This window comes from Camelus bactrianus, chromosome 12 (genome assembly GCF_048773025.1).
Source record: "Camelus bactrianus isolate YW-2024 breed Bactrian camel chromosome 12, ASM4877302v1, whole genome shotgun sequence".
Classification (NCBI taxonomy): domain Eukaryota; kingdom Metazoa; phylum Chordata; class Mammalia; order Artiodactyla; family Camelidae; genus Camelus; species Camelus bactrianus.
The window spans coordinates 13,953,901-13,980,565 of record NC_133550.1 but is presented as its reverse complement, the minus strand read 5'-3'; the positions used below and the strand labels follow the sequence as shown (position 1 = coordinate 13,980,565).

Sequence of the window (26,665 nt, the reverse complement as noted above, 5' to 3'; positions counted from 1 at the left end):
ATCTGCTACAGAGGTTCTCAACCCTGGCTGCCCATCAGCTATCAGAGAGTGATTTAGAACTTTGCCTAAAAGACTCTTGATTAAGAGTCCTTAAGGATGGGATCCTACAAATCAGTATTTTTAACCAACTGTGTATGTGATTCTGATGCACAGATAGAATTGAGCGCCACTAATTTACTAAATGTCATGCATGGTACTACATGTCAGGTTCTCAAAGATTTTCTGAGTAGAGGAAAAAGACATCTAAGAGACCAAATTAATAAAGATAGATGCTATAACACGCTGGAGAAATACCTAGGAAGGGAAGGAGGAGTCACAGATGACATCACAGGAAAGTGGCATTTCAACTACCTCTTGAAGCTTGAGTGTGAGAAGTATGAGTAGAAAAAAGTGAAAGAATAGATTTACCAGGTGGATATGGAGGGGAGCTGGGAAAGGTGTGTGCTTAGGCACAATCTAAAGCTCTACTGCATATTTTGGAATCCCAGGAATCCCAGTGAGGCTAAATTAATTCCCTGGGAAAGTGTTTACTGAGGAAATACTGTGTTCTGAGTGCTGAAACTACAAAGATGAGTAAGACAGTCCTTGCCCTTCATGACCTGCAAGATCTAATGGAGCAGATGGACATGTGAATATGTGACTAGGTTATTATAATCTAGTAAAAAGGGCCACAATAGAGATGATCAAGCAGTGAGGGGAGGAAAGGGAAGAGTGACAGTGCCACTGGGAAATGAGCGAGGTCTTGGCTGGGCCTCAGAATGAGTAGGAATTTCCCAGTTGAATAATCTCAGCAACGCCGAGCATCATGTGCCAGGCACCAAGTCCTTTACATTTATAACTTGTGTAGTAATCTTCACCGCAATGCTGAGATAGGCACCACGTTCCCATTTTGTAGATGAAGAAAATTTCAGGCAGGATTCGAACTCAAGCAGTGTGGCTCCTGCATCTGTGCTCTTAACCCAGTTGATTCCAGGCAGAAGAGGCAGTTCTGTGGAGGCACAGAGTTGGAAAAAGGCGTAGGATGGAAGTTCAGGAATTTCTGGGCGTGAGTTGCATGCAGGAGCCTGAGAGCAGGCAATGCTGAAGTGGGAGAGTTGGGTCTAGAGGAAGGAGAGAACTTGAGAGATGTTTCTGAGATGGGCCCCCAGCCGATAGAGATTGAGTGTGGGGCTGGAAGGACACGGAAGCAGTGTTTTTAGTTGGCTGGATTGCATCTGTGACTTGTCCCTGGGGATAGTTCTATGAAATAAACACTTAAAATAAATATATTTTAGAGCTAGCTTCTAATCTTATTAGGAAATTGAAAACCAGGGCCTGTTTTCCAGTGTCCTGGATTTGGGGGCCATTTTGATGTTTTTTTTTCCCCCCAATGACACTCTGTTTTCATTTACTCATCGGCTCTTCCTTTTTGAGGAGGAGAAGGAAGATGTGGGCACAGGGGAATTGTAAGGTGAAGAGAAACAGATGTTGACAAACAAACCAGAAATAAGGAGAGACAATGAGAAGGGTCTTCAGGGGGAAAACACAAAGAATCAAAGAAATGATAGAGAAAATTAACCAACCCCCTTCTTCCGCAATTTTAACCAAGGAGGGCCCATTTCCCCTTCCTGGTTTTTCTAAGCCACACGCAGAGCACCTTCTTGTTTTGTTGTTGTTCTTTCGAAAAAGTCTATTCACTTTGAAAGCTAAAAGTAATACATGTATTTGGGGGAAAACTAACATTTTTAATAGGAAGTTCAGTGAAAGGTAAGGTTCTCCTCTCTCAGATTTCTAGCTTCCTCCTCAAAGGCAACCATGACTACCAAATTCTTTTGGAAAATTCCAAAGCTATTCTTTACATTGTTAAATCCCCCTTCTATTTCTACCTCACATTGTTCCTTCCTTTATATCAAATAGGAGCATAGTACAGGGCCTCTTTTGGACCTCACATTTTCTCCTTTAATTATCTACCTTGGAGTTGATTCCATGTGTGTGTGTGTGTGTGTGTTTATGGATAACAGTGTTTTAACAGCATTCAGTTTATTCAACCAATCTTTTGTTGCTGGAATTTTAGAATGTTTCCAATCTTGCTGTACACTTTGGGGAACATTTTGGTGCATGTATCTTTGCCCGAGGTTGAAAAATTGGCTATATCTGGCTATGGACTTTTTTTTTTGAGGGACCAATTTCTGTGTAAAATATCAGACATTTTTAAAAAAGGCTCAGATTTCAAGCTGGAAACTCTAGCAATAGTGGGCCCACATTTCTGAAGACAGAAGTTCTGGCCCCTGACTAGTGGTCATTTCTTATAGATGGAGCCTGTACTTTCCAGTCTTCGTCCTTTCAAACCCCCATTGCCTTTCTTTAGGCCAGTTACATGACTTGGCTGGCCCCTGAGAACACTGGGTTAGTGCACCCTGTTTTGTGCATCAGTGTAAGACTCTAAAAATGGTGGTTCTCAAATGTTTTTATCTTATGTCTTCACCACCCTATGTCCATGAGAGGATCTGGGATTCTGCATTGTTTTCTTACTAGACACTAAGTACAGTAAGATTTCCAGCCAATTAATTAAAAATGGGATAGGATAGGAAACCCATTAGATCTAAAATACAAATTGACACTTTAGCTTTGGGGACCTCAACTCATGAGATGAGTCTTCAGTTTGCTGTCTTTTTGGAATCATTTCCCTACATCAGGTTGTTTTGTGGCCGTAGTCAGGTTCACTCACTTGACTGGTTTGATTCCCCTTCTGAGAAGAATTTATTGATTCATAAAATTATCAAGTATTGCTATTGGGTACGTCTCTTTCAAAGCTGGCTGCAACTGTTGGCCAGCTCCAATAGAAGCCATGTTGTTGTTAGTAGAGGATGTTATTTTATTAACTTTTAATTTGAGCTTTGTTTTGCCCCCCATATTGAGGTGATTTCATGGATAACCACTCACTTCCACCACAGCTCTCAGAGCCCCTGGGTATAAATGACCCAACCACGAAATCTTGAGGTTAATCTGTCCTTCAGCCCAGGCCTCACAGTAAGCCTGCTCCTTGGTTTGGTTTTTTCCGGGTAGCCTAATGTTTTCCTACTTCTTTTCCTCTCTTTCAGTATTTGTTCTGCCTCTTGCCTTTGCCAAATGATTGACTTATTTTTATTTCTATGTCATGTTCCTAATGCCCGCCTCATCATTTAGGGGTGGGAGGAAAGGCAGTGGAGTCCCCAAGCCTTATTTTCCACTTCAGAAAGCCATCTCTCCACTGAATTGGGGTTGCCCAATAAAACTTAACTAATATTAAGGCCAGAACTGACAACCCAAGAACTTGAAGAAGGTTCAGTAATAACCCTGTATCAGCCGTCTCTTTTGGTATCCTTCTTATTTTGTTTTGCTCCCTTCCAGGACTCTTCTTTATTTTTTAAACAAAAGTTTTAATGTGGAAATTTACAAATATATTCAGGAGTAGAGAAAGCAGTTTAATGAATTCCTATATTTCCATAATCTAGCTTCAGTAATGATCAACATTTTGCTAATCTTGTTCCATTCCATATCATATTTTTTCCAATTTTTATTCCAAAAAATTATTTTTTTAACTTTTTAAGAACAGTACAATGATCATCCATAAACCTAACACCTACACTCAGCACTTAACATTTTACCAAATTTGCTTTATTGATATACCTATGTGAACCATTTGAAAGTCTGTTCTATACATCATGACCCTTCACCCTTAAATATTTCATCATGTACTTCTTAAAACAGCATTTCTCCTACATAACCACAATTCCATTATCACACTTAAAATTAACAATACTTCCTAATATTAGTTAATATTCAGTTCATGTATGAGTTTCCTCAGCTTTCCCCAAAATGCTTATATAGCTATTTTTTTTAAAACCAAGATCCAAACAAGATCCAGATATTACATTTGATTGTTATTGTCTTTTAAATTTCTCCTTTTTCAGCCCCCTCGTTCTCTTCTATTACATTTTCTTTTTGAAGAGAACACGCTAGTTGTCTTGTAGAATGTCTCAGATTCTGAATTTGCTGATTATCTCCTTGATGTGTTTAACTTTTTCCTTCGTCCCTTGTAAATTTCCTGTAAATTGCAAATCAGTTCTGAAAGGCCTGATTAGATCAAGATCACACACTTGACAAGAATACTTAATAGGTGATGCTGTGTACTTATTGCATCTCATCAAGGACTACGTCAAAGTTGTACCATTAGTGATGCAAAGTTTGATCACGTGGGCGACTACCAGATCTTTCATTTATTTATTTATTTTTCAAGGAGATTTGCAAATAATCTATGTGGTGATATTTGGCACCAGGTTAATATCCTGTTCCCAAACTTTTGTTTTGATGATTGATGATGACACTTGCTTGAATCATTTCATTTTGGGCTGGTGAATGAATGGCAATTTTCTAACTCTTTCATTCCTCTACATTCATTATACGGAACGCAAAAAAAAAGTTTTCCTTTATCGACTGCCGATGAACTACAGTTCTACAGAAAGGGTAGATGCTTAATTCTTTCCTTTTAATGGCCAATTTTCAGAGTAAGGAGTTGATGTAAAAGTTACCTCCAATGTGGCAAATTAGTTTTTTTCTCTTTTTGAGTATCACTATAGACTACTGGGTTTTTCCTATCTCTTGTCATTCTCTCCTCACACATCCTATTTTCCCCTTGTCTCCTTTATCCATGGCGACTGCCAACTCTCCGCACTTACGCCTGGACTTTTCAACCAGCCCGCTAGGGGCCACTAGTTTCGTCTCGGCCTCCACGCTGCCGCTCTATCATAGACTTCGCCATCTGCTATCAGCTGTTGTCTCGCTGGTGCCAACGCTGTCCAGGGAGCCGCTCTAGGCTGTTGGGAGGCCGTCCGCATTGCGTGGGGAAGGTTTGGACGACGCAGTCGCCTCGCCGGCCCCCGGGGCGGTTAGCGCTTCCGGGGTCGGAGGGTGCGCGGGGTTGAAAGCGGGCCGCTCCGCCCCGTCCCCCTCCCAGACCAGCAGAGGCAGCAGCCGGAGCAGCCGCAGCCTGCGCCCTCTCCCGCCCGCCCGCCCTCCGCCCGCCCGCCCGCCCTCCGCCGCCCTCCACCCGCCCCGGGGTCTCTTTCCCCCTTCCTCCTCCTCCTCCACCCCCCCCTTTCCTCCTCCGCCCGCCCGCGGGGCCCCCCTCGCCTTCCCGCCCGCCCCTATTGTTCCGCCCCCGGCCTCCCGCCCTTCCCCTTCCCGCCCGCTCCCCTTTTCCCCTCAGTCGCCTCGCGCCTGCAGGTAAGCTTCAAAATTCTTCCTCCGCCTCCGGCTATAGCTTTATTTCTACTCTTGCCATCTTTCTTAGCGGGCTCCGGTCCTCGTCACGAGCCCCGGCCTCGCGTAGTCCCGCGTGAGCGCCTACCCTCTCACTCTGCTTGGCCGGCCATTCACGCGAGGCCCTGGCTCCGGCGAGGCCTAGTAGGCCTCGCGCAAGGCCTCCCCCCTCCCCCCGCCTTTTCCCGGTGGCGGCTGCGCAGGAGTCAAGGAGGGCGCGCGCGCGGTAGGGGGGGGCGGCGGTGGATTTGTTGGTTGAGGGGGGTGGGGGGAGGCGATGGCCGCTTGCTGGCCGGGCGGGTGAGCGCGGCTCCCCGCGGGGGTCAGGCGCTGGCGCAGCCACACGAGGAGGCGCTACTAGTCCGGCCCCTCCCCCTGGATCGCAGCGCCCCCCCCTGACCAAACCGTTTATTTTTTTCCCTCTTTTCCAGTGGAGGGGTGGGGGGGTGCATTTTTTAAGTGGAAAATGCTTGGGTGACCAAGGGGAGGGGGGCTGCTGAGTTAAAGAAAGGGTAGACGGGCTCCCAGTTACCGAGTTATTCGGGACGTTCTCTCGGGGTAACGAATTTTGAAATTACAAAACGCCTGCCGATACAGACCCAGAGCGAGCTATTTATAGGAGAAGGGGTAATGGACTGACTGCAGGATTAACAGCTGGATTCCTGGGATTGGGTACTCTTAACTGACCTAGTCTGGAGAGAAATACGACAGGGATTTCTCGGATGATTTGCAGTTGGAATTGCACCTTTGTGCCTTACCTCAAGAAATGGCTTCAAATAAGTTTTCAATTTTCTTGCCCTTTCGAACTTGCTTCATTGTGGTATTTGTAAAGTGCTTCCTATTACGTGTGAGTCGGGGTAAGGAATTAAACTGCCAAATTTTTACCATGTCTTAGTGAAAAAAAAAGTCATCCTTAACAGACTGAACTCTGTCTCTCCCATCCTTCCCCACCCCCAGCATTTGTTTTTCCATGAGTGAAAAGTGTTGAATTCTGGGATTTTGCCATCAATTAATTATATTCTGAAAATGGGGGAATGTGGTGCTTTGGGGATACACATCCCATCTTTTAAATAATCACACACTTGAAGCAGCCCTGGGGCAGCTTGCTGTATACAGAATGGTCTGGCAGGCACTTAAACACTTTAAATATTTAGAATATGGGCTTTGTTTCAGAGCAAAGTTAAAACGGTGGCTGGTTTTGTGAAGGGAAAACTGGCTGTAGGAGAGAGAACATTGATGTTGAGTTTTGAAGGGATGGATACTAAAAATGTCACTGGAGACATTTCACAACTTGGGGGAGGTTGTTTTTAAAACTAACATCTCTAGGTTCCAAGGAGATTTTGTAGGCTAAGGTATATACAAAAATGTTCTTTTTACATGTAATAAATTATTCTAAAGCAGAAATGTTAGGAACAGTTGTTTTAGAGGCTAGGTGGGGAAAGGGCTTAAGTAGGAAAGGCTCCTACTGCTGTTGCTTAAAACAGCTACCCAATTAATTTTTAGCAATATGTTTTATTTTGATTGTTTTATTTGGAAGAAAATTTAAGATTTAATAGACTCGAATAAAGAGTGACTGGGATCAGGTTAATACGCAGAAGAAAGGAAAATTGTCAAATTTTGAGTGACTGTCATTTGGGTTGAGAGAAGAGGACTCAAGCTGCAGTTAATGTATTGGGTCATTTCCCAAAGGGGAATATGGAACCCCAGCCTGCATAAAAGGCTTTTCAGATGATGCCTCTTTCAGTGAGGTTGTCGATTTAAATCTTTTAAAAATTATTTGTTGACATCTATTGACACTCAAAATTTCAATGTGAGAGACATCTTAATTTCTCTACCTAGAAATTGTGCCGGTAAGAAAATTTACATGTGTCTAGCTTTTAACCTCAGCTGCTACCCAACAGGGAAGCAGGTCACTGCCCTTACTGTAGTTGGTTGGTTTAAGGTTTGGCTTCATGATTTCCAGGTGTTTCTACATCCTTTTGAAGTTGATTCTGTTGAAGGAAAACTGGTGCATGTTCAGCAGTTCCCTTAGAACCATTGCCAATTGAAAGAATCTTTCTCATTTTGAGAGTCAGCGGAAACCCTACCATTAATGAGCAGACTGGAAAGTCGCCTTCCATCCTTTGTAACAGAACCTGAGCTGTTAATGCACTTGTGCTGGGTATATACAAGCCTGCCAACTGATAGGCTGTCATTTAAGGAGGAGAATCAGAAAACATTCATAATGGTTAAAATAACTTTGGGAAATATTTCTTCTATTGTTTTCATATTGTGATTTTGGTCGTCTTTGCATTTCAGTTTTTGGCTTTTACCCCCACCAGTGACCAAAGACTTGACCACTCAAAGTCCAGCTCCCAAGAACACTGCTCGACATGGACACCGGTGTGATTGAAGGTGGATTAAATGTCACTCTCACCATCCGGCTACTTATGCATGGAAAGGTATGCACCAGTTTGGGAAATTGGGTCATAGTAACTGCTAGGGGAGGGGCCAGGAAGAGAGGGCATGCATCTTGGAGCTCATCAGATTAGCACTGTGGGGCGCCTGGCTTTAGCACTCTTCTCTAGCAGAGTAGATGAGAGCGTGGTAGAAAAATGGACAGACTTGACTAGGAAGCTCCAATGAGCAGGAAAGGCTTAACCAGAGGCTAGAGCCAAAGACCGTCTCATGCCTGGATGAAAAGATTTTTCTCATGGATGTTGCTAAAGCTTGTAATAGGTAGATTTTCCCTGTCCAAACAATTTTGGGTAACTTTAAGATGTAATACATTTGGTATTTTAAAACATGATTTATATTAAACACATAGATAGCATTTAATGACTCCATTATTTTCAGAATTCTTCTTTAGCTTCTCTCATATTTTGAGCAAAGAAAAGAATAAGCCTGTCCATTCCCCTTCCCTATAAATCTTAGCTTTTTCATTGCTTTGAACTATTGAAAATTACTTTTTGTGATAATTAACACTTCAGGTTTCCTCTTACTTGACACTAGTTTTCTCCATTGCAGGAAGTTGGCAGTATCATCGGAAAGGTAAGAGGTTTACTTCAACCCTAATTACTAAATAGTTAGTCTGGGTTGAAATAGCAGTTGGAGCTCACTCTTGATTTTTCCTCTTACAGAAAGGAGAATCAGTTAAGAAGATGCGCGAGGAGGTGAGTTGTTGAGGGTGGGAGGTGGTTAGGGACTGTTGACTTGGGAAATTCAAACCCTTTAAAACAGAAGTAAAAGTTCTGTTTAATGAGAGAGGGGGTATAGTATAGTTCAGTGGTTAAAGTGCGTGCCTCGCAAGCACAAGGTCCTGGGTTCAATCCCCAGTACCTCTATTAAAATAGATAAATAAATACAACCTAATCCCCCCCCCAAAAGTGTACAGTGCTATATGTCAACTATATCTCAATGAAACTGAAATGAAAAAGAATTTTTTTAAAGCTGGGGGAGGATCTTAATAGAAGAAACTGGTATTTTTCTGGCTTAGTTATTTGTAATGACAAATAGTATGCTGGGAAAGTAGCTCTAGTAAGTCTTCAAGACTTTAAAGCAGCTTCTGTTTGTTGAGTACAAACATGGAGCAGTATTTGAAATGATGCCAACATTGCCTTGTGTCAGGATCATGTTTGTAGGTAGCTCCCTGCCCATCTTTCTTAGGAGGAGTTATGTATTACGTGTTTATATATCTTTTTGTCTATTTAACCTCTTCTGGCTGTGTTTTCTATCCAGAGTGGTGCACGTATCAACATCTCAGAAGGGAATTGTCCTGAGAGAATTATCACTTTGGCTGGACCCACTAATGCCATCTTCAAAGCCTTTGCTATGATCATTGACAAACTGGAAGAGGTTTGTTGTTTCCCCTTCCCTCATTCTTTATTTTTAAGTGGTTCTAGATAACTTAGTGATTCTCTGAGGGCTTTTAAAAATCAAGGACAGACTAGTTGATAAGAATCTGTAAATGGATCCTTTGCTCCCATTCATCATCCCCCAAATTGGACCATTTGTAGAACAAATATAGTTGGCCCTTGAACAACATGAGTGAACTGCGTGGGTCCAATTATACTTGGATTTTTTTCTGATAAATATATGCTACAGTACTACAGGGTCAGAGGTCAGTTGAATCCACGGGTGTGGAGCTATAGATAAGTTACACTTGGGTTTTCAGCTGAGCAGAGAGTGTTGGCATCCCTAACCCCCATGTTCACGGGTCAACTGTATTTTGAATGCTTTCTTTGGCAGCACATACGCTAAAACTGGAACAATACAGGGTAGAATAGCATGGCCCCTGTGCAAGGATGACACACAAATTTGTGAAGCATTCCATATTTTCCCAGTAAGAAATCATGGGGAGGTAATACACAGCATGAGGAGTACAGTCAGTGATACTGTAATAACTTTGTATGGGGGAGGGCATAGCTCAGTGGTAGAGTGCCTGGTTAGCATGCACGAGGTTCTGGATTTAATCCCCAATACCTCATTAAAATAAATAAACCTAATACTGCCCTCACCAGAAAAACTTTTTATGTTGATAAGCAATTACTAGATTTACTGTGATGATCATTTTGTAATGTGTTTAAACGTCAAATCACCATTGTGTGCCTGAAATAAAGTATTGTACGTTGACTATACTTCCTTTAGCAACAAAAATCTTGAATAGTTTTAATAGTTACATATTTTTAATCAGTCTGATACTGTTAGAGCTATACTTGGAAGGGAATGTGTTTTATCAGTTATCAGAAGCAGAATATCAATATCAGAAATTTTTTGGAAGAAACGGTTTTCTTCCAAAATGGATGCTGCGCAACCACTGCCCCAGGTCCAGTCAGCCTCCTCCCACTTCTGCAGTGATGCTGTTAACTGTGCAATTGACACCAAAGGCAGAGATCTTCTGGGCTGCTGCTTGATGCCTAATGGTGCCTGAAATCTTACCCTTGCCAAGATCAGAAATGTTATCTATTGACCTGCAAGACCTTGCTGATCCAGTTTGTAGCTTAAACATTCAGAAAATCTTTTCATACGCTTACAAATAAGAAACACATTGTTGACTTAAGGGCTTATGTTTCAGGAGTTGTACCCACTACAGAGTTCTACTATGTAGGCTGAGAAGTGATGTTTAAACCGCTTAATCTTCAGAAGGTTAAATTGAACTAGTTTCTAAAGCCATGAATTTTTGGATGCAGTATATTGTTACGGAAAAGGCTATGGGCTTTGGAGCCAATAGTCAGTTTCAAATCTGCAGCTTTTTAGATGTGATTGGGGCAGGTGTTCAGCCTCAGTTTCATTATTTGTACAACGGTAATGTTAACAAGGAATTAAAACAAGAATGAATAGAAGTACACTAATTAATCATTAAAAAGTGGTTGTTTGAATTTGGGTTGCATTGTTTCATCTTCCTCTTAATATTTTAATTTTGACTTCAATATTTTACTTTGCCCAGTCAACTCTTTAATCCCCCCCCCCCCCGAATTGCTTTCTCCCTACCAAGAATAATGCTCCCAGGGTGAAGGAAAATATATTTAGGGCTAAATCTGAGGTAGTTTTTAGTCCTTTGTAGCTTTTCAGAAATAGTTGGTTTGGAGAAGGGGTCAATATTTGAACCGTTGTCTTTGGCATATTGTGACACAATATATGTTCCTTTATAAAGGTAAGTGGTTCTTTTATGACAGTATGGGTTCCCAAGGATCTGTCTAAACTTCTTTATTTTTCCTGTGTTTCTTTTTGTAGGACATCAGCAGCTCTATGACCAATAGCACAGCTGCCAGTAGACCCCCAGTCACCCTGAGGCTGGTGGTCCCTGCTAGTCAGTGTGGCTCTCTCATTGGGAAAGGTGGTTGCAAGATCAAGGAAATACGAGAGGTTGGTAACTTTTGTGCTGTTTTTTTTTTTTTTGAAGTGTAAATTATTCTAAATGTGGTTTTCTCTTCTCTTTATATGTCTAGGAAAAGTTAGCATGTGTTGACATAAAGATTTTTATTAAAGTAGCAGTCCTAGAAGATTGTATTTTGATAATTGTATATATTTTTTCTGTTACAACAACAATAAATCAGACTGTGGAAAAGTTAACCAGAATTTTCAGCTATTGCATATGACTTGCTGGCAACTTTTCCATGAAGCTACATAAATCTTTTTCATGTCTAAAGAGATAATTTGCTATGTAATAATAGCAAATATTTTTCTTGGCCTAATTCCTAAACAGCAGGGGAAAATGGGAAGATACATTGGGATGTAGTTGTAAATTCTCCCTTTTAAATTGTGAAAGTTTATTATGAAAGTTTTCAGTTATATTTAGGGATTACTGAATTGGATGTTGGAATGAAATTTGAATGGCTCCTAAAGAAAAGCTAATTTGGTTTGAGTATTTGGGAGCCTGTTTTACATGCCATGTGAATAGGGATTTTGGTTTTGTTCACTGATAAATTCCAGGTACCTGGAATGGTTTCAGGCAGGTAGAATGGGCTTAATATAAATATTTGTTGAATAAGAGTGAAAGGTGGGTGATACTTGTGGGTATTTGGTTTGATGGCCCACAAAGCTGTCATTTGCTGAGAGAAACTGTCTAGAAGGACCTTTTTCTTGAGCAGGTTAAATTTAGCCCATTATTCAGGCTTATTCTCAGCTTTCAGAGGCTAATTTATTTATAACTGTGATTAAACAGTCCTATCTGGACTAAGGGAAGAATGAGAAGGGAGGATAAAAATGGTAAGATAGGGAGATGGTCACTGAGCTTTAGATTCTAAAGTTTCTGCTGGGAGATACTGGAGAGTATGAGCTATTCTCTGATTTTTGAATTTCTTTTTACCCCAAAGAGTACAGGGGCTCAGGTCCAGGTGGCAGGGGATATGCTCCCCAACTCAACTGAGCGGGCCATCACTATTGCTGGCATTCCGCAATCCATCATTGAGTGTGTGAAACAGATCTGCGTGGTCATGTTGGAGGTAAGCCCTCAGGCTCATGCTGAGAATGGGGGGAGGGTGATTTAGGGAGGCAGACTGATCTATATTTAGTAAGACTAGAATTAGGTGAGGCTGTTAGAAGCCTCCGGTGGGGGTGGGGAAGAAGTTCCCTGAGTTCATATTTTCCTTCCCCCAGCTTTGACTTTTCTTATAGTCCATGCAAAAGTAGAAACGGGGAAGCAGTGGTGATCATTTGGTTTACAGCAATTCTAGCAGCGTTGGTAGGGGAAGGTTCATTTCTTGGACTGACTAGACAAAGGATTTATCTGGGTTCCTGAGAAACTAAGTTAAGTTGCCTTTCAAATTACAATAGTTTGGCTACATGCAACTTTGATATATTCTTTAAATTAGTTTCTGTGCTTTGAGGCCAAATTATATTCAAAATGGTAGATAAATAGAAAAAAAAATGTATCCATAATGATGATCCTGAATGACTTACAAGGTCTTGGTAGATGCTATTCAACTAAAATAAGAATAGCAAAATTATAATTAAACCTTTTTAGAATTGTCATACGGAGTTGATCCCATATTGGTGAGAAAGGAAAGTAGAATTTTCAAGTAGAATTCAGAAAAATGTTGATTGAGCCTTTGAACTATTTGGATAGTTTTGTGTTATCCTAGATAACAACATTTGGGTATTTTATCTCCTATTTTGGCTTTATTTCCTGTTCATGCCAAAATGTAAGATCTTAATTACCAACTAAAATGTACATATGTACACATAGAGGTTTTTCACATTCACTAGATTTATTTGAACACATGGAAGTAATTCCTACGTTACTACAGGGGAGAATTCGTATGAGCTGTCTTGTCCGCAGACCATCTTACTGCTTTGAAGGCAAATAACTGCAGATGACTTGAGATTAGATCTAGCCAGAGGCAATGTTGGTAGGTGAGAGGATGGAAATAATAGTTGTTAATTTAACTGACCTGTGTGAGCTTAAGCCACACAGCTGAAGCAGCTTTGAAACCTTATCTCTTTTTGTTTTTTTCCCCTCTGACTCTCTCCCAGTCCCCCCCGAAGGGCGTGACCATCCCGTACCGGCCCAAGCCGTCCAGTTCTCCGGTCATCTTTGCAGGTGGTCAGGTAAGAAAATTTTTATTGGTGGGCTAGGGTGAACAAGAATTATATTTGAAATGTCGACTTTGCTAGCAGCACACCAAGCCACTCTGCATGCTTGCTGAAACCTGTACTCTGGCCATAGTTTGACTTGCTTTTAGTTTTATTTATTTTTTTTGTACTGGAGAAAGCTATGAATGCCACCTTATTTAATTTTTAGCAGGCAATGGAAGTTTTGTAGACACTCGGAAGAGGTAATTTATTTAGTAATTTAAGATGGGTTGGGTTAGAAGAAAGGGTTAAATTGCCTTGGTGTCACTACTTCTTTCCCTACTTCACCCCATCCATGCTTTTTTATGTGTGGGGTGTTCTTTAGAGGTCTGAATAAAGGTAGCAAAGAGTTGGACCTCTGAAGGAGATTCTTGGATGGTGGTCTCAAATTGGGGGATCCTGAAATTGAGTGTCCTACAAACTTCCCCTTCCCCCCACCTCACCTCCCCTACTCCTTCCCCTTCACTCCCAAACTCCAGTGTGTTGTCCCTGGGCTCTTAACCTCATAAACACTGGTATGAACCCACATGGCATAACTGAAATCAGGTGGGGTAAGGGTTCAGTGTCTTAATAGAAGGGGGAGAGCATGTTGGGCTGTGGTGCTGTGACCTTTGGTGTTAGAATAACACCAAAGCACCCCCTTGGCCTCTCTCCTCCTTCACTCACCTAAATTCTGGATCCTTGGCACATGGTGTATTCTGAAGTTAGATTTTTAGGACAAGGGCACTGATTAGCACTATGGTAGTTTTATGCTTTTTGGTTAGTATATGAGGAGTAGGTAGGTTAGTTTTTAAAATACTGGGATTCGGGTTGAAATAGTGACCTTCATTTTGGTAGCTTTCTAAGCTTAAGAGTAATGCTCACAGTGCCTTTTCATGGGGCTGACCTGTTAACAAGCACAGTTATTCAATTAGTTCCATCTTGTATTTGAACTGGGGAAGCACTTAAGTTCATCTCATTTACATTCTACTGAGTAGTCAAAACTGAACAAGTTTTGGGGGACTTAGTTTGTCGTGCAGTTCTGGAAGCTTTCACAAGAAGTTAATCATATCACAGTGTTAAACCTTGAGACAGTTTAGTACCTTGCTTTTAACACTAGCCTTGTACAGACGGGCTTGGTGAATGGGCTCCCAGTCAGTCTGGATAGTCAGGCAGGGTAAGCAGAGGCCCAGAGTCAGTGTAGCAAGGAGGTTTAGCTTTAAGTTTTCCCTTCTCCCCTGGAACTACAGGTTCCTACTCTCCTGTCAAACCCATTTGGGATTTATATAGAGTCCCATGCTGCAGAGCAGCAGTCCTCTCTTATTTACAATTCTTCCTTCATTTCCCTTTCCTTCCCTCCCCTTCCCACCTCCCCCTTCTTACCTCTTTGCTTTCCTTCCCTCCTCCCCTTTATTCAGTTGACCACCCTGTAAAAGTTTGCAGCTTCTTCCATGAGTGGCCCTGTCATGGATTATTTTCCCACGGGCCTTTTTAAATGGACCAGTTCATGCAGTGTCCACAGATGGACCTGTGTCTTTTGCTCCTTTGTGACAAAGTGGGCTCTGTAGGGGTTTGATTGAATCCCACACTGACCAGGAGCTGGCATCAGCTCTGTTGCCTTACCCCTTCATTCTTACTGAAAATGGCCCAGTTGTGCAGTGTGAATCTGCCACTAGGTAACTTTTTTTAAAATTCACTGATTGCAGCTCGTTTCAAATTGTGTTGTGAGCTCCTTTTTAAAGGAAAATTAAAAATTAAACAACTTTTTTTGTGTGAATTTCATGCTGGTGACAAGGTGCCGGATTGACAGCCCTGGAGACTGAAATCCTCTATTTATCCACAGGACAGGTACAGCACAGGCAGCGACAGTGCGAGCTTTCCCCACACCACCCCGTCCATGTGCCTCAACCCTGACCTGGAGGGACCACCTCTAGAGGTGAGAGGGGATGTTCAGTCTCCAAGGCTCACTCAATCCTTCCGCCTCAGCCGAGACTGCCAACACACGGGGGGCCAGTGGCGCTGGTGATTTTTGTGCTGTGGACACCACCTGTCCACGGGGACCTGGACTGACCCCCCCACCTCATTTCACACAGGCCGCGTAGCCCACCAGATGGTAACACCAACTCTTTTTTTCTTTTTTTTTTCTTTTTTTGTTCAACCCTCTTCCCTGTTTCCTACTCCTCCTACCCCATTTTCACCTTCCCACCCCCCACCTGGGTGCACTTTTGGGGGTACTGGACACTGATGTGAGAAGCTTCACATCCTGTTAACCAGTTGCTCCTTCCTTCCCCTCCCTTCCAGCTCTTCCTTGCCCCCCACCCCACATTGCCCTGAAGACCCAGCTCCCTTTTTGGGAGGTTATGGTGTTGGGGGGAGGAGGGCGTAGTGGGAGCTGCAAGTGCCTTTTATGGAGGGGAGGTGGGAGAAGGCAGGACTTAAAACACTTTTGTATGTGTATTCCTGTGGTCAGCTCCCTAGTGCTAGGGACCCAGCTAGCTTCTAGTGCACTTAAGATCTATAGGCAGATATAGAGAAAAATAAGATAGGGAAAGGGAAGTGTTCAAAACATGCCATGTAGGTTTGTGCAGATATAAATCATTCATGTCACCATGATTGGTAGAAGGGCTTGGGGGTGGTTGAGGGAAGAGACTGTTTTCCTCCTAGGCTGTCTTGGACACAGGGAGGAGGAAGGGGGCTTTGTCAATCGAGGCATTGTTTAATCCCACTTCCCACATTGTCATTAAGAAACAGATGTGTCATTTTGTCTTTGATTGCAGGGAACATGGCTCCCTTTATAGGCATCCCGGAATAAGCCATCATATTTAGGGTTTAAAAGAAGGCCAACTCGGGTCTGACTGTATTTGAGATACCATCTACTGCCTCAATCCCTGGCCTCCCCATTCTCTAGTTCAACTCTGGCTTCCTGGCTAGTTGAAATCTGTCTTTTTTCCCCCCACTGGGTGGCTGTCCGTGATTGGTTTTTAATAGGAACTGTTTTCCTCCTTTTGTAGGCCTATACCATTCAAGGACAGTATGCCATTCCACAGCCAGATGTAAGTTTTGTTTTCACTTCTTGTTTTGAAAAGCTCCCTTTCCCATTCAAAATTGTCTCCTTTCTCCACATAGGCAGAAGTGAGTTGGGTTTTAAACATTTACAGTATTGTTTTCCTCACAAGGAGAACCTGTATTTTGAACCTTAAGTAATCTTTAATCAGAACATAGTAACACCTTGTTTTTGACATTTAATCCCTGGAAATTATAATTTGGCAGGTTATTAGATTCTCATTTTTCCCATGTTCCAGATTACTCTAAAAGAGAAATGTCCCACATTACTGTCATGTGTTATCCCAGGGCATGGCTTAAATTGACAGTGGACTGTGCGTCTCTGCATGGAGTCCTTTCCATGGTAGGGGGTGGTGGGAGGTTGGGTTTGTCCTTGTGCACTCCTCAGTCTGAGGTGACAACTTAAAAAGCATCTGGAGGGGTGGGAAGGGTGCTTATTTATGTAGGAAGGGGTAGTAAACTGAACATTTGGGGATTCAACTCAGTAAAACCTTCCTTGTCACTAAAAACTCGAACTTAAATGTGCCAGTATTTAGACTTCAAGGGCATTTCTTTCTGCACTTTTCCTCTATCCTTACTAACCCTTTCAGGTGCTGAGCTTTAGATTTGGGAAGTTGAGTTTGGCTCTTGGTTAGTGGTAGGCCCCAGGAGGGGAAGGAGACTTAAAGAGGGGTGGTTTTACAATAGCCAGGGCAGTTTATATAGATGAAGAAAAAAGCTGTAGAAATCACGGGGGGAGTGCTAAGCCCAGTTTGGTTTCGTCTTAATCTCTCTCCTCCTTGCAGTCTCTCCTCATCTCCTTTCCTCCTCCCGATACTGACAGAACCCTGCATGGTGTGTTTTCCTTAAGCACCACTGCACAGTTTGTTTACCTAGCCTGTCTGTGCTTGTCCCTGGGGCAACTGTTGCAATGGCTGCAAACACCTTCATTAAATAGCCCACGAGGGGTTGGTTGTCAGGCGGGTGCTGCTGCTTTTCTTTCCACACACCCCAAATGCATTCATTCTCTTTGTACTGATACCCTATTTCTAACCCTTACCTTCATGTTCTGCCTGTCCCGAGGATTGTGATCCAAGCCCCATCCCTTGCCCTTTGTTGTAGTTTGAGTAGTAGCCAAGTTTGGGGATCAGGAGCTCTGCATTTTCAAATTTGAATGTGCTTGAGCCCTGGCTCTGTTTCGTTTCTAATGCCAACCTCTCTCCTGTTTCCTCCCTGCAGTTGACCAAGCTGCACCAGTTGGCAATGCAACAGTCTCATTTTCCCATGACGCATGGCAACACCGGATTCAGTGGTATGGACACCTCAGTGTTTATTTCTGTAAGGTGTAGTACAAGACAGAGGCCAGCCCCAAGGTCTCAGTTTGACATCTTTTTAAAGCAAACTTCAGTACCCAGCATCCTGCTGGTTTAAACTTGCCTGTTTGCTATGGCTAAACCGAAGGAGGTAATGTGTTTGTTAACTTGGTTTTCGTTTGGGGAGAGTTATTCTAAAAGAAAAAAGGCCCTGGAAGATTTGGGGTGAGGTCGGGGGATGCTTGTCAGGCAAAGGGTAGGCTGATACTTCTTGCAACCCATCCTCACTGCTGCCCCTTTGATCTGATTGGCACCCCCTTTCTCTCCACCAGTTATTCACAGACGTGGGTAGAAACAATCCATTTGTGCCAAATTGTGTAGTGTTTTTTGGTTTTGGTTTTGTTTTGTTTTGTTTTTTGGGCTTTTTTTTTTTTCTGTATAAGGAATAACTTGTCCGATAGGGTTAGGATGAGACCACCAAACTCATTTTCACTTGTATCTTAACAGGCATTGAATCCAGCTCTCCAGAGGTGAAAGGCTATTGGGGTAATGATTAAAAAAAAAATCTGTAGTATTCTACTGTTATATTAATAAACTGGTGGGAGTCTTGTTTCACTGCCCATGACATACCAGCAAAACATGCACATGGCAGAAAGGAGCCGAGAGCACAAAGGGGGTGGGGCCTGGTGCCCCTGAGGGTCCCTTGATGGATCTGGCCTACCTCCTTCTAAAAATGTTGAGTTTGAGCAGCCACAGCTGAGAGAAGGACTAGACTTGAGACTTAGCCAGCTGGCCTGGTTTAGTCCAGGTGTCATATAGATGGATATGGGTGTTTGCTGATAGGATTTTTTTCTTTTTGTTTGGAAAACAATAAAAGCCAGAACAAATTGAGCGAAAGACAGAATAAATCTGGAGAAATTAACTTCCCTCACCTTACTGCCATTTCATTCTCTCTGACCTTGAAATGTAGGTTAGGGTAGGGGTGGGGGGGTGTTAATCTGATATAGGTATATTTAAAGCAGCTCTGCATGTGTGCCAAAAGTCCATGGTACCCAGTAACAGGCATGATATTGGCGCTGGTGATAGCATCAGGTGAGAGAAAATTGGAACACATCGTCAGGAAATTCAAGCAGAAAAGGGGAGGAGTGCAGAAGGACTTGGTTAGATTTTGGTCCTGAAGATTGAGGATACCACATTCCCTTGCTCCTTGCTTCCATCCCCTTAAACCCTAATAGGCTGGGCTTTGCAGGAAATGGCATGAAATCAGCTCTTCTGTGTGTACAGAGGAACCTTTACAGCACTATTTCTACACCCCTCTCCCCCTCTTTCCTCCTTGGAGGCTTCAGAGTTAGTGATGAATCCCAACAGCCAATGCTGGGTTTCCAGTTCGTTTTCCTTCTGTTAGGTTAATGTGCAAATCAGTGGGGTTTTATATGCTGTGCATTGAACTTTTTTGCTCTCTTCTGTCTTTTAGCAGGTTTGGATGCATCTGCTCAGACTACTTCTCATGAACTCACCATTCCAAACGATGTAAGTATAGTTAATTGGGTTGCATGGGGTGAAAATAAGAGAATTGGTTTTAAAAAATAGAAGTTTTTTCAGCAGCATCATGCCACTTCTAATGCCTAGGAGGGAAAAAAAATAGGGTTTTTAGGCATCAAGTTTAATTTTTAAAACAGTATAAAATCCTGAATAAAAACTGATGTAAGAGATTGATAAAACTTTTGTAAGATAGATATCTTGACCCAGAAAGAACCTTTGTGTCTCAAATAGAAATTCCCATTTCCCTTTGCTTTTTATAGAATCTGAAGTCTTACCTCTAATGCATTTGTCCTTGGATGTTCTATCTGTGCTGTTCAACATGATAGTCACTAACGACATTTTTTGTGGCTATTTGAATTGAGAATAATAAAATAACTTAATTTCTCAATCTCACTGGCCACACTTCATGTGTTATTATAATAATTATGTTATTAATGTGTATTGGACAGTACAAATGTTTCTCAATGTTTTACTTTTTTCCCCAAGGCAAAACCGTTAGAAATTAGCCAGAATTCTTGTCAGTATAGTAAAGTAGTAATAGTGGCAGGAAGAATTTAGGCATCTTTGTTGACAAAAATGAAAGATACTTTTACCTTTATCCCAGCCATAGGGATAAATTAGACTTATCTTTGCTCTACTTCACTTTGTCTTTGGAGTTAGTACTCTGAGGAAATGAGCTTGATGCTCCGAGGAGTCCGTCAGCTCAGTTGGCTCTGACTTGTATTGATCAAGCAGAAGAATAGAGCAAGAGTCGATACCATCTGTAACTTAAATTTTTAATTTTAGAGTATTTCAGTAGAGTATGTAGGATACCTATAGTAGTTTCCATTGCCATGTTTATGGACCCAAGCTATAGAAGGCTGAGGGGTGGGATAGAATTCTTGGATTTAGCCATTGAGGCTCTTAATTTGGTATGCCTTGTTGTTTTTCTCCCTTAAGTTGATTGGCTGCATAATCGGGCGTCAAGGCGCCAAAATCAATGAGATCCGTCAGATGTCTGGGGCGCAGATCAAAATTGCGAACCCAGTGGAAGGATCTACTGATAGGCAGGTTACCATCACTGGATCTGCTGCCAGCATCAGCCTGGCTCAATATCTAATCAATGTCAGGTAAGAGTTCCCTACCTTTTGTGTTATTGATTTGTTGGGGAAAGTTACACTGTAATGTTAAGTGTGGGATTATTTATTTGTGGGGTGGGAGTTGGGAAGGGTAGAGATGGCAGGAGAAAAAGTGTAGCCCTACTTTTCATCCTTCCTTAGTGTAGCAGAAAAAGTAACCAAATTGTAATGTTTGCATGGGCTGGGGGAAGGGGAATGAATTGTTTGCATTTGACTTTTTATTGGTTTTAGGAGTGGAAAGGATGGAGCATGTCTTCCATCCACTGTCTAATATAAACTGTTATTTCACTGATTGGGTTTATTTAGGCTCCAGAACACCCTTAATTGAAATAAGGATAATGAAGTTATGTGACACCAGACAGTTTCTTGGAGGCAGTCATTACCATTTACTCCAAAAACATCCATTTTTCTCAAATTGCAAATGTGTTCCATTGTTCAGAGCTTGTGGGAAAGGGGAGGCACAGGTATTGGAAATACCTAGTGTTTTCTTTCTTTTTTCCCCATCTCATCTCATCTCGTGATGACTTCTTGAGGTTTTCTCTTATGCAAACCTAGCTACTGTTAGTACACATGATTGTAGCAGGACTATTCACAGTCCAGTGGCCATCCTACAAGGCATTTATATTTCTTGCTTTCTTAGCACACATGCTTAAGTCATGTTCTTAATTGCTTACTAACATTTTAAAGCAGTGTTAGTGACCCATTTCCCAAGGGGCTTACTATCCTTATGTAGACTTTGGCCTAGTTGTCATTTATCTCTGTCACACAAGTATTTGGTCTCTGTTGTTTGGTCTAAAAGTTTTATATGCAAGGGAAAGGATTTTTGTATGTATGAGGTCTATTTTTTGGCATGCTTACACTGACCATGTATTTATTCCATGGTCTTTTATCCCTTGGTTAAGAAATGATCAATTTTCCATGGTGATTCTGACTTTGCCTTAAGTCTTTGCATGTCTTGAGGTGTTTTCTTCTCTTTATGTGGAAAAGACTTTATTTAGATCTGCTTTCTTCTTCAGCTACCAAGCACATCATTTCTTAATGTTCAGAGTGAAGTGGTAGTTACTAACTTAGCATGGAGGCTGGTTGCAAAGATTTGTTCCCTTGTTTCTAATTGGAGTGGGGGGTTGTTAAGTAGTTAAGTAAGGTATTGGAAGCTGGAAACCAAGCTGTTTTCTTCTGCTTGGGTAGACTTGCCCTGAATATTGTCAGTGTTTCCATGTAACTTGCTTTCCTGACCCCTGTACCAGGACAGTGACTAAGTTGTAAGGGAGCGGAACTTGGTCCACCTTCGTTTCCTGATTTAGTCACTCTTCAGGATCATCCTTTTTAATGAAACTGTCCAAGCTATGGATTTGGGTCAAAAGTTTTTAAAGTTTCATTTAATACCAGGCAAGGACTAAGCATGCACACGGCTTAGTCTTTACTTTCTCATCTTGGCCCCATTGAACAAAAAAGCAAACTGGTTTTATTATGAATACTAAGCAAGAGAGATTTCTCTGTTTACAGTAATGGATTCTAGGCATTTCTGCTGATTCTGGCAATCCAAGTCCTTTTTTATGGATTGCAACTGTCCCTGGATTTAGGTAAACAGGATGGAGTCTTAGGAGGAGCCAAATAAAAAAGAGGAGCCTCCCTGCCTTTGAAGAGTTCTTGTGTGATAGGTTGTCCAGACTTCAGCAAATACCTTTAGTTACTTAGTCTCGTGGCTTAGATACATGGAAGCATTTGGGAGCTACAGGTTGTTACTGTTACTTAGAGCTTATTTTAGAAGTGGTATTTTTACTTTATTAAACTGAGATTTTCTGTAGTCCTTGAAGTTTCTTCTGGCTTTGTGGGGTCTATTTGAGAAGTATGGTCTTAAAAAAAAAGCCCTTTTCTCCCCTCCCTCTCACCAGAAATGAGGCTTTTCTAGTTCTTATCTGTGGTTCTGCTCTAAGCATTATTCTTTGAAAATGCTACATTCTTTGAAGTTTGAAATTAGTGACCTAGTTTGGTCTCTTGTCCCTTTCCATCCTAATATGTTGGTTAGTTTGCTGTGGAGATGGAAGTAAATTTTAATATTACAGGAAAAGCAATTTAAAAAATTCTGTAGATTAGCATCCGAAAGCTTCACAAGTAGTTGGTGGGTAAAACATTTGTTCCTTGTATGGAGATTGATGAGTACTCTTTCATTTTCTGCTTAAAATCATTCTGCCTTCTGGGTTGGATCAGTGTATCAGATATGTGGAAGTGTGTGATTTCTTTTCTCAGTCTGTCAGCTTTTTCTTCATCATAGCAGTTTTAAAAAGCATTGTGGAATGGAACTTGGCAAAATACACATTTTTTTTAGAGGGTGGGACACAGAATAAAAACAGCTTGTCAGAAGTTGGTATTAGGTCTTCCTAATTAGCAACAAGAGGCACTTACTGATAACTGAAGCGGTTTTTGTCCTGTACTTTTCCCTTTTGTGGTCTTCCCTTCCACCCACCCTTTTTTTTTTGTTCCTTTTTTCCTCTGTTACAGTTTAGAAAACGCTAAACCCTCCTCCCAGGCAGCCTCCGTCACGATCCCTGATCACCTCAGCATCAACCTCTCTCAACCCTCCACCCCTTCTTCTTCTTCTTCCTCCTCCACCACCACCCCCTCGCTCGCCACAGCGGGGACCTCCGACGCACCCTCCAGCCTCCCCAACCCTCTTCCGACCGCCCCTTGTGTCTCCAGTCTGCTTGGCATGAAACCCATCCCTCTCCTGGCTCTAAATGTTGTGTCTGCTGCTAAGGGTACCGGGGCTTCAGCTACCACCACCACCACCTCTGCCGTGCCATGTGTAACTAACAAACTGAAAAGCGAGAAACAGAGATTCTCCCCCTACTGATTGCATATTTGGGGCACCCCTTCAAATATTTCTTGGTTTATTTTGTTTTCCTTTGTTAATATTGGTGAGAACCAAACAATTGTGAGCTTGTGACCGTTTCCATTTTACTATTTTGGGGAATAACAGGGTGGGGGCAGGGGCAGTGGTAACCTGTGTTTAGGTTTAGGCCGTTTCAGCTGAGTGCCTGTTTCAGAGTCTGACTTGTTGAATTCTTTATCTAGAGCCTCAGTTCTTGCTCTTCTTTCTCATGTTACTTTTTGTAGCTTTATTCTGCCTTGCTATATAACAATGTGTTAGGCTCTATGTTAATGAATAAAAGTTTCTCCGTTAACTTTTTTTTTTTTTTTTAATTATTTCATGGTTAAGTTCCCAGCTGACCTTCTTGGCCAGATTTGTGTTTCTAGCTGTAATAAAGTTGCCACAGTGAGAACCTTAGTTGACTGTATGCTGTGAAGGAAAGAAATTATTTCTTTACCCAGAATGGGGAGGCAAATTGGGGAAAGTCTAATAAAGTTTGCCAGCTTCTGTCTGCATTCCTCTGAACTAGTATTACCCCTCTTCCTGCGACATTGGGTAAATCTTGAACAACCAACCTGTGACATTGCCCAGAATTTGACAGGATTCTGTCCAATCATCCTAAACCAACCCTGATTACTCAGCTCGGTTCCTTTACTCTTGCTGCTGTTCCTTGCCTTCAGTCTCCCCACCAACCGTGTCATAAGTGGAGGGTTAAAGACCTAGATTTGGAATGAACCTAAGATCAGCTGTTAAGTCACTGATCCACTTATTTATCATATTTAAAAAGCAGAGGCCCTGGGAGAATTTTAATTTGTAGATCACATGAGTGACTAGTTAGAACAGACAACTTGTGCTTTACTTTTACTCAAGTGTACTTAATCTCCCTGAAGCTTCATTCTTAACCTAAGATCATAGCTCTCTCTACGTAAGAGTAAGAATGCTCTAGGTATAGTGACAGAAGGCCTCTGATAGTCTCTATTCAGCCTGAATGCTTACTACCAGGGTAATGAATGTATAACGTCCTTCCCAGGGTTTAGAGAATCAGTGTGAAGATTTTTTTTTTTGTACTGATAACTTTATCCCACATCCCCTTTGGATTACATTGTTTTTTTAAAAAAAAAACAAACCCAGCTAATTACTCATGAGTGCTTTCAGTACAGTAACTCATAGTATTGTGGCCCCTCAGTCCCAGACAGTGAATAGTGTTACGTGTCCCAAGGCTGCGGGAAGGACTAGAGGGGCAGAGTTCATTGTCCACATAGGGCTTCTCTTGTTAGTTGGTAGTTGCTCCTTTACCATCTGGTCCAGCTCTTAGTAAGTTCTTTCTATATCTTGGTGATAACCATCTCCCCCAGAAACCTAGTTTTTATTTTATCTAGTTCTTGGTTTTAGAAGGTCTCTTCACCTAATGAGTACTCCCTGAAGGAGTGCAGGGAGGAAAATCAGTTATTTTAAGGGGCTGACTACCATCACCATCTCCAAAGGTATTTGGTGTTCAGTGTTTTAAAAGCTTACAGCTCCCCCATGTGGTCCTTCTAGCATCCTTAATGTAATATTTCTGGTTGAGTTTTTCCTTCTCCTTGCCCCTCTCCCTTCCCCCAATTCCTGCTCAGGCTGTGTATAAATTCCTGACTATTCTTTGCAAGTTCTTTTTGGTGCCAGAGTGCCACCACTTTCTTGCATGAATATAATTTTAGGAGGCCCTAGATCTAAACTATTTTCGGCAGCTCCTTTCTTGAACTTTTACAGTTTTCACTAAAATCAAGGCCTCTTTTTGTTGCCCTAGATCATGCCATTTTGAGGTTGGCAAGAATCTACCCCCTTTAAGAATTGTTTATTCCCCTTTATGCTGAGATTGAAACACCATTTCTGACTTAAACTAAATTCAGTTTGTAGTTGAAGGACCCATCTATTTCCTGGTCCCTGCCCCCACCCACCCTCTTTGGCCACCTTTTGGCTTTGCATTATTCTGGAAGAGATACAAATGGGGAAGTACCATTCATGCTCTCTTGACACAAATGGCAGTAGATTTAAAATATTTATGAAATTTATGAACTGAAACTTGAGTCTTAACACATTTAGTTCTATTCAAAATGGGAGCCAAGTCTTGCTGGCTCCCTAATAGTGAATCAGGCTGAACGCCGAACATCGTAATACGTTTCCTTCTGAGCTCAAAATTGGATTCTGGGGCCTCTGTTTGAAATGAAAGGCATTGTAGCCGGATATATTTGGATGGAGAATTTGACTTAAGAAGACCACAAATTTGGGAGCATCTAGAGTGAGCTAGAAAGTTGTTAAAAACAAATTATTTTGACTTCTACTTATTTAAGTCTTGAACACTAGGCCCAAAAACTATAGGTTGAGGCTAATTCTTGACCCATATTTGTTATACTTATTGCTGCTTGTTTAATGTGCATTAGTGTTCAAAACTAATCTCTTAATAGTGGTAGTCTTCACATTGATAGAAAAACCCAGGACTGATCGGTAGTAGCTTGGGAGGAACTAAAACAAGCTCAGCTGTTAAAAGAAAAAAAATTATGTTTCTGTGTATTGTGACCATCTAGGATGCTTTAGTGTGACTCATATTTTCAGACAGTGCTTAACATCTCCCACAAAGATTCTAAAGAACATAGTTTGAGGAATACCCACAATTAATAACCAAGGTCCTCGATTTCCTTTGTTTCTGAAGTAATCTGCCTCAGAAGGCTTGGATCGTAGGAGGTTACGGGACCATGGTACTGGTTAAACCAGGAAGTCTAAAGTGTCGCCCTTAACACTGAAACACTGATGATGTACTCTTTCACATTTTGTGAACCCGGCAAGTTTTGGAGGTGAGGTATTGCTGGGGACTCAGAAAACTAACTTTGAGTTTTTTTTGTGTGTGTTACAGGCTTTCCTCGGAGACGGGTGGCATGGGGAGCAGCTAGAACAATGCAGATTCATCCATAATCCCTTTCTGCTGTTCACCACCACCCATGATCCATCTGTGTAGTTTCTGAACAGTCAGCTATTCCAGGTTTTAAATAGTTTGTAAATTTTCGGTTTCTACACACTTTATCATCCACTCGTGATTTTTTAATTAAAGCGTTTTAATTCCTTTCTCTGTTCAGCTGTTAATGCTGAGATCCATATTTAGTTTTATAAGCTTCTCCCTGTTTTTTTTTTTTTTTTTGGCTCATGAATTTTTTTGTTTGTCATGGAAATGTAAGAGTGGAATATTAATACATTTCAGTTTAGTTCTGTAATGTCAGGAATTTTTCAAAAAAATTAAAAGATGGACTGGAGCTTTTTTTCTTTGTGAATAGAAACTGGATGCCACAGTGATTCATGTGGGTTTTTATTCCTGTTGTCTTGCTGTTATTTTTGCACCTTTTATCTCTCAAAAGACAAGGACCCTGCTTGGGTTTTGAACATAAGCCTTTATTCCAGTGGAGGGGAAGATGTTTTCTTCTGTTTTCCCACTCCCA

General features: G+C 41.7%; 1 protein-coding gene and 2 non-coding genes across 29 annotated transcripts; all 3 read left to right on the top strand.

Moving 5' to 3' along the window:
- The first annotated feature begins 5,071 nt into the window (after nt 1-5,071).
- PCBP2 (poly(rC) binding protein 2) lies at nt 5,072-26,522 on the top strand. Of its 27 annotated transcripts, none has more exons than XM_074374744.1 (15): nt 5,079-5,244; nt 7,579-7,721; nt 8,287-8,310; nt 8,400-8,432; nt 8,998-9,114; nt 10,993-11,124; nt 12,075-12,203; nt 13,222-13,308; nt 15,155-15,247; nt 16,323-16,364; nt 17,593-17,665; nt 18,174-18,212; nt 19,144-19,196; nt 20,148-20,317; nt 22,829-23,610. In XM_074374744.1, the coding sequence occupies exons 2-15, from the start codon at nt 7,653-7,655 to the stop codon at nt 23,178-23,180; spliced, it is 1,413 nt and encodes a 470-aa protein (XP_074230845.1). In that variant the 5' UTR covers nt 5,079-5,244; nt 7,579-7,652; the 3' UTR covers nt 23,181-23,610. The 27 variants fall into 27 exon arrangements, with proteins under 27 accessions (XP_074230854.1, XP_074230857.1, XP_074230853.1 ...); XM_074374743.1 differs by having other exon boundaries at nt 5,080-5,244; nt 7,602-7,721; nt 19,141-19,196; XM_074374742.1 differs by having other exon boundaries at nt 5,081-5,244; nt 19,141-19,196.
- TRNAA-CGC (transfer RNA alanine (anticodon CGC)) lies at nt 8,526-8,603 on the top strand. The gene has a single exon. It is a non-coding gene; the product is annotated as a tRNA-Ala (tRNA).
- On the top strand, nt 9,492-9,598 carry LOC123619533 (U6 spliceosomal RNA). Its single transcript, XR_006728186.1, has one exon. It is a non-coding gene; the product is annotated as a U6 spliceosomal RNA (small nuclear RNA).
- Nucleotides 26,523-26,665: the final 143 nt, after the last annotated feature.

What these genes read in the sequence shown, in the direction of transcription:
- PCBP2 (XM_074374743.1), top strand. Translation starts at nt 7,653, where the DNA reads ATGGACACCGGTGTGATTGAAGGTGGATTAAATGTCACTCTCACCATC. An exon ending in TCATCTTTGCAGGTGGTCAG is followed by an intron (nt 13,309 to 15,154) that starts GTAAGAAAATTT and finishes ATTTATCCACAG; the next exon opens with GACAGGTACAGCACAGGCAG. An exon ending in TGGCAACACCGGATTCAGTG is followed by an intron (nt 17,666 to 18,173) that starts GTATGGACACCT and finishes GTATCTTAACAG; the next exon opens with GCATTGAATCCAGCTCTCCA.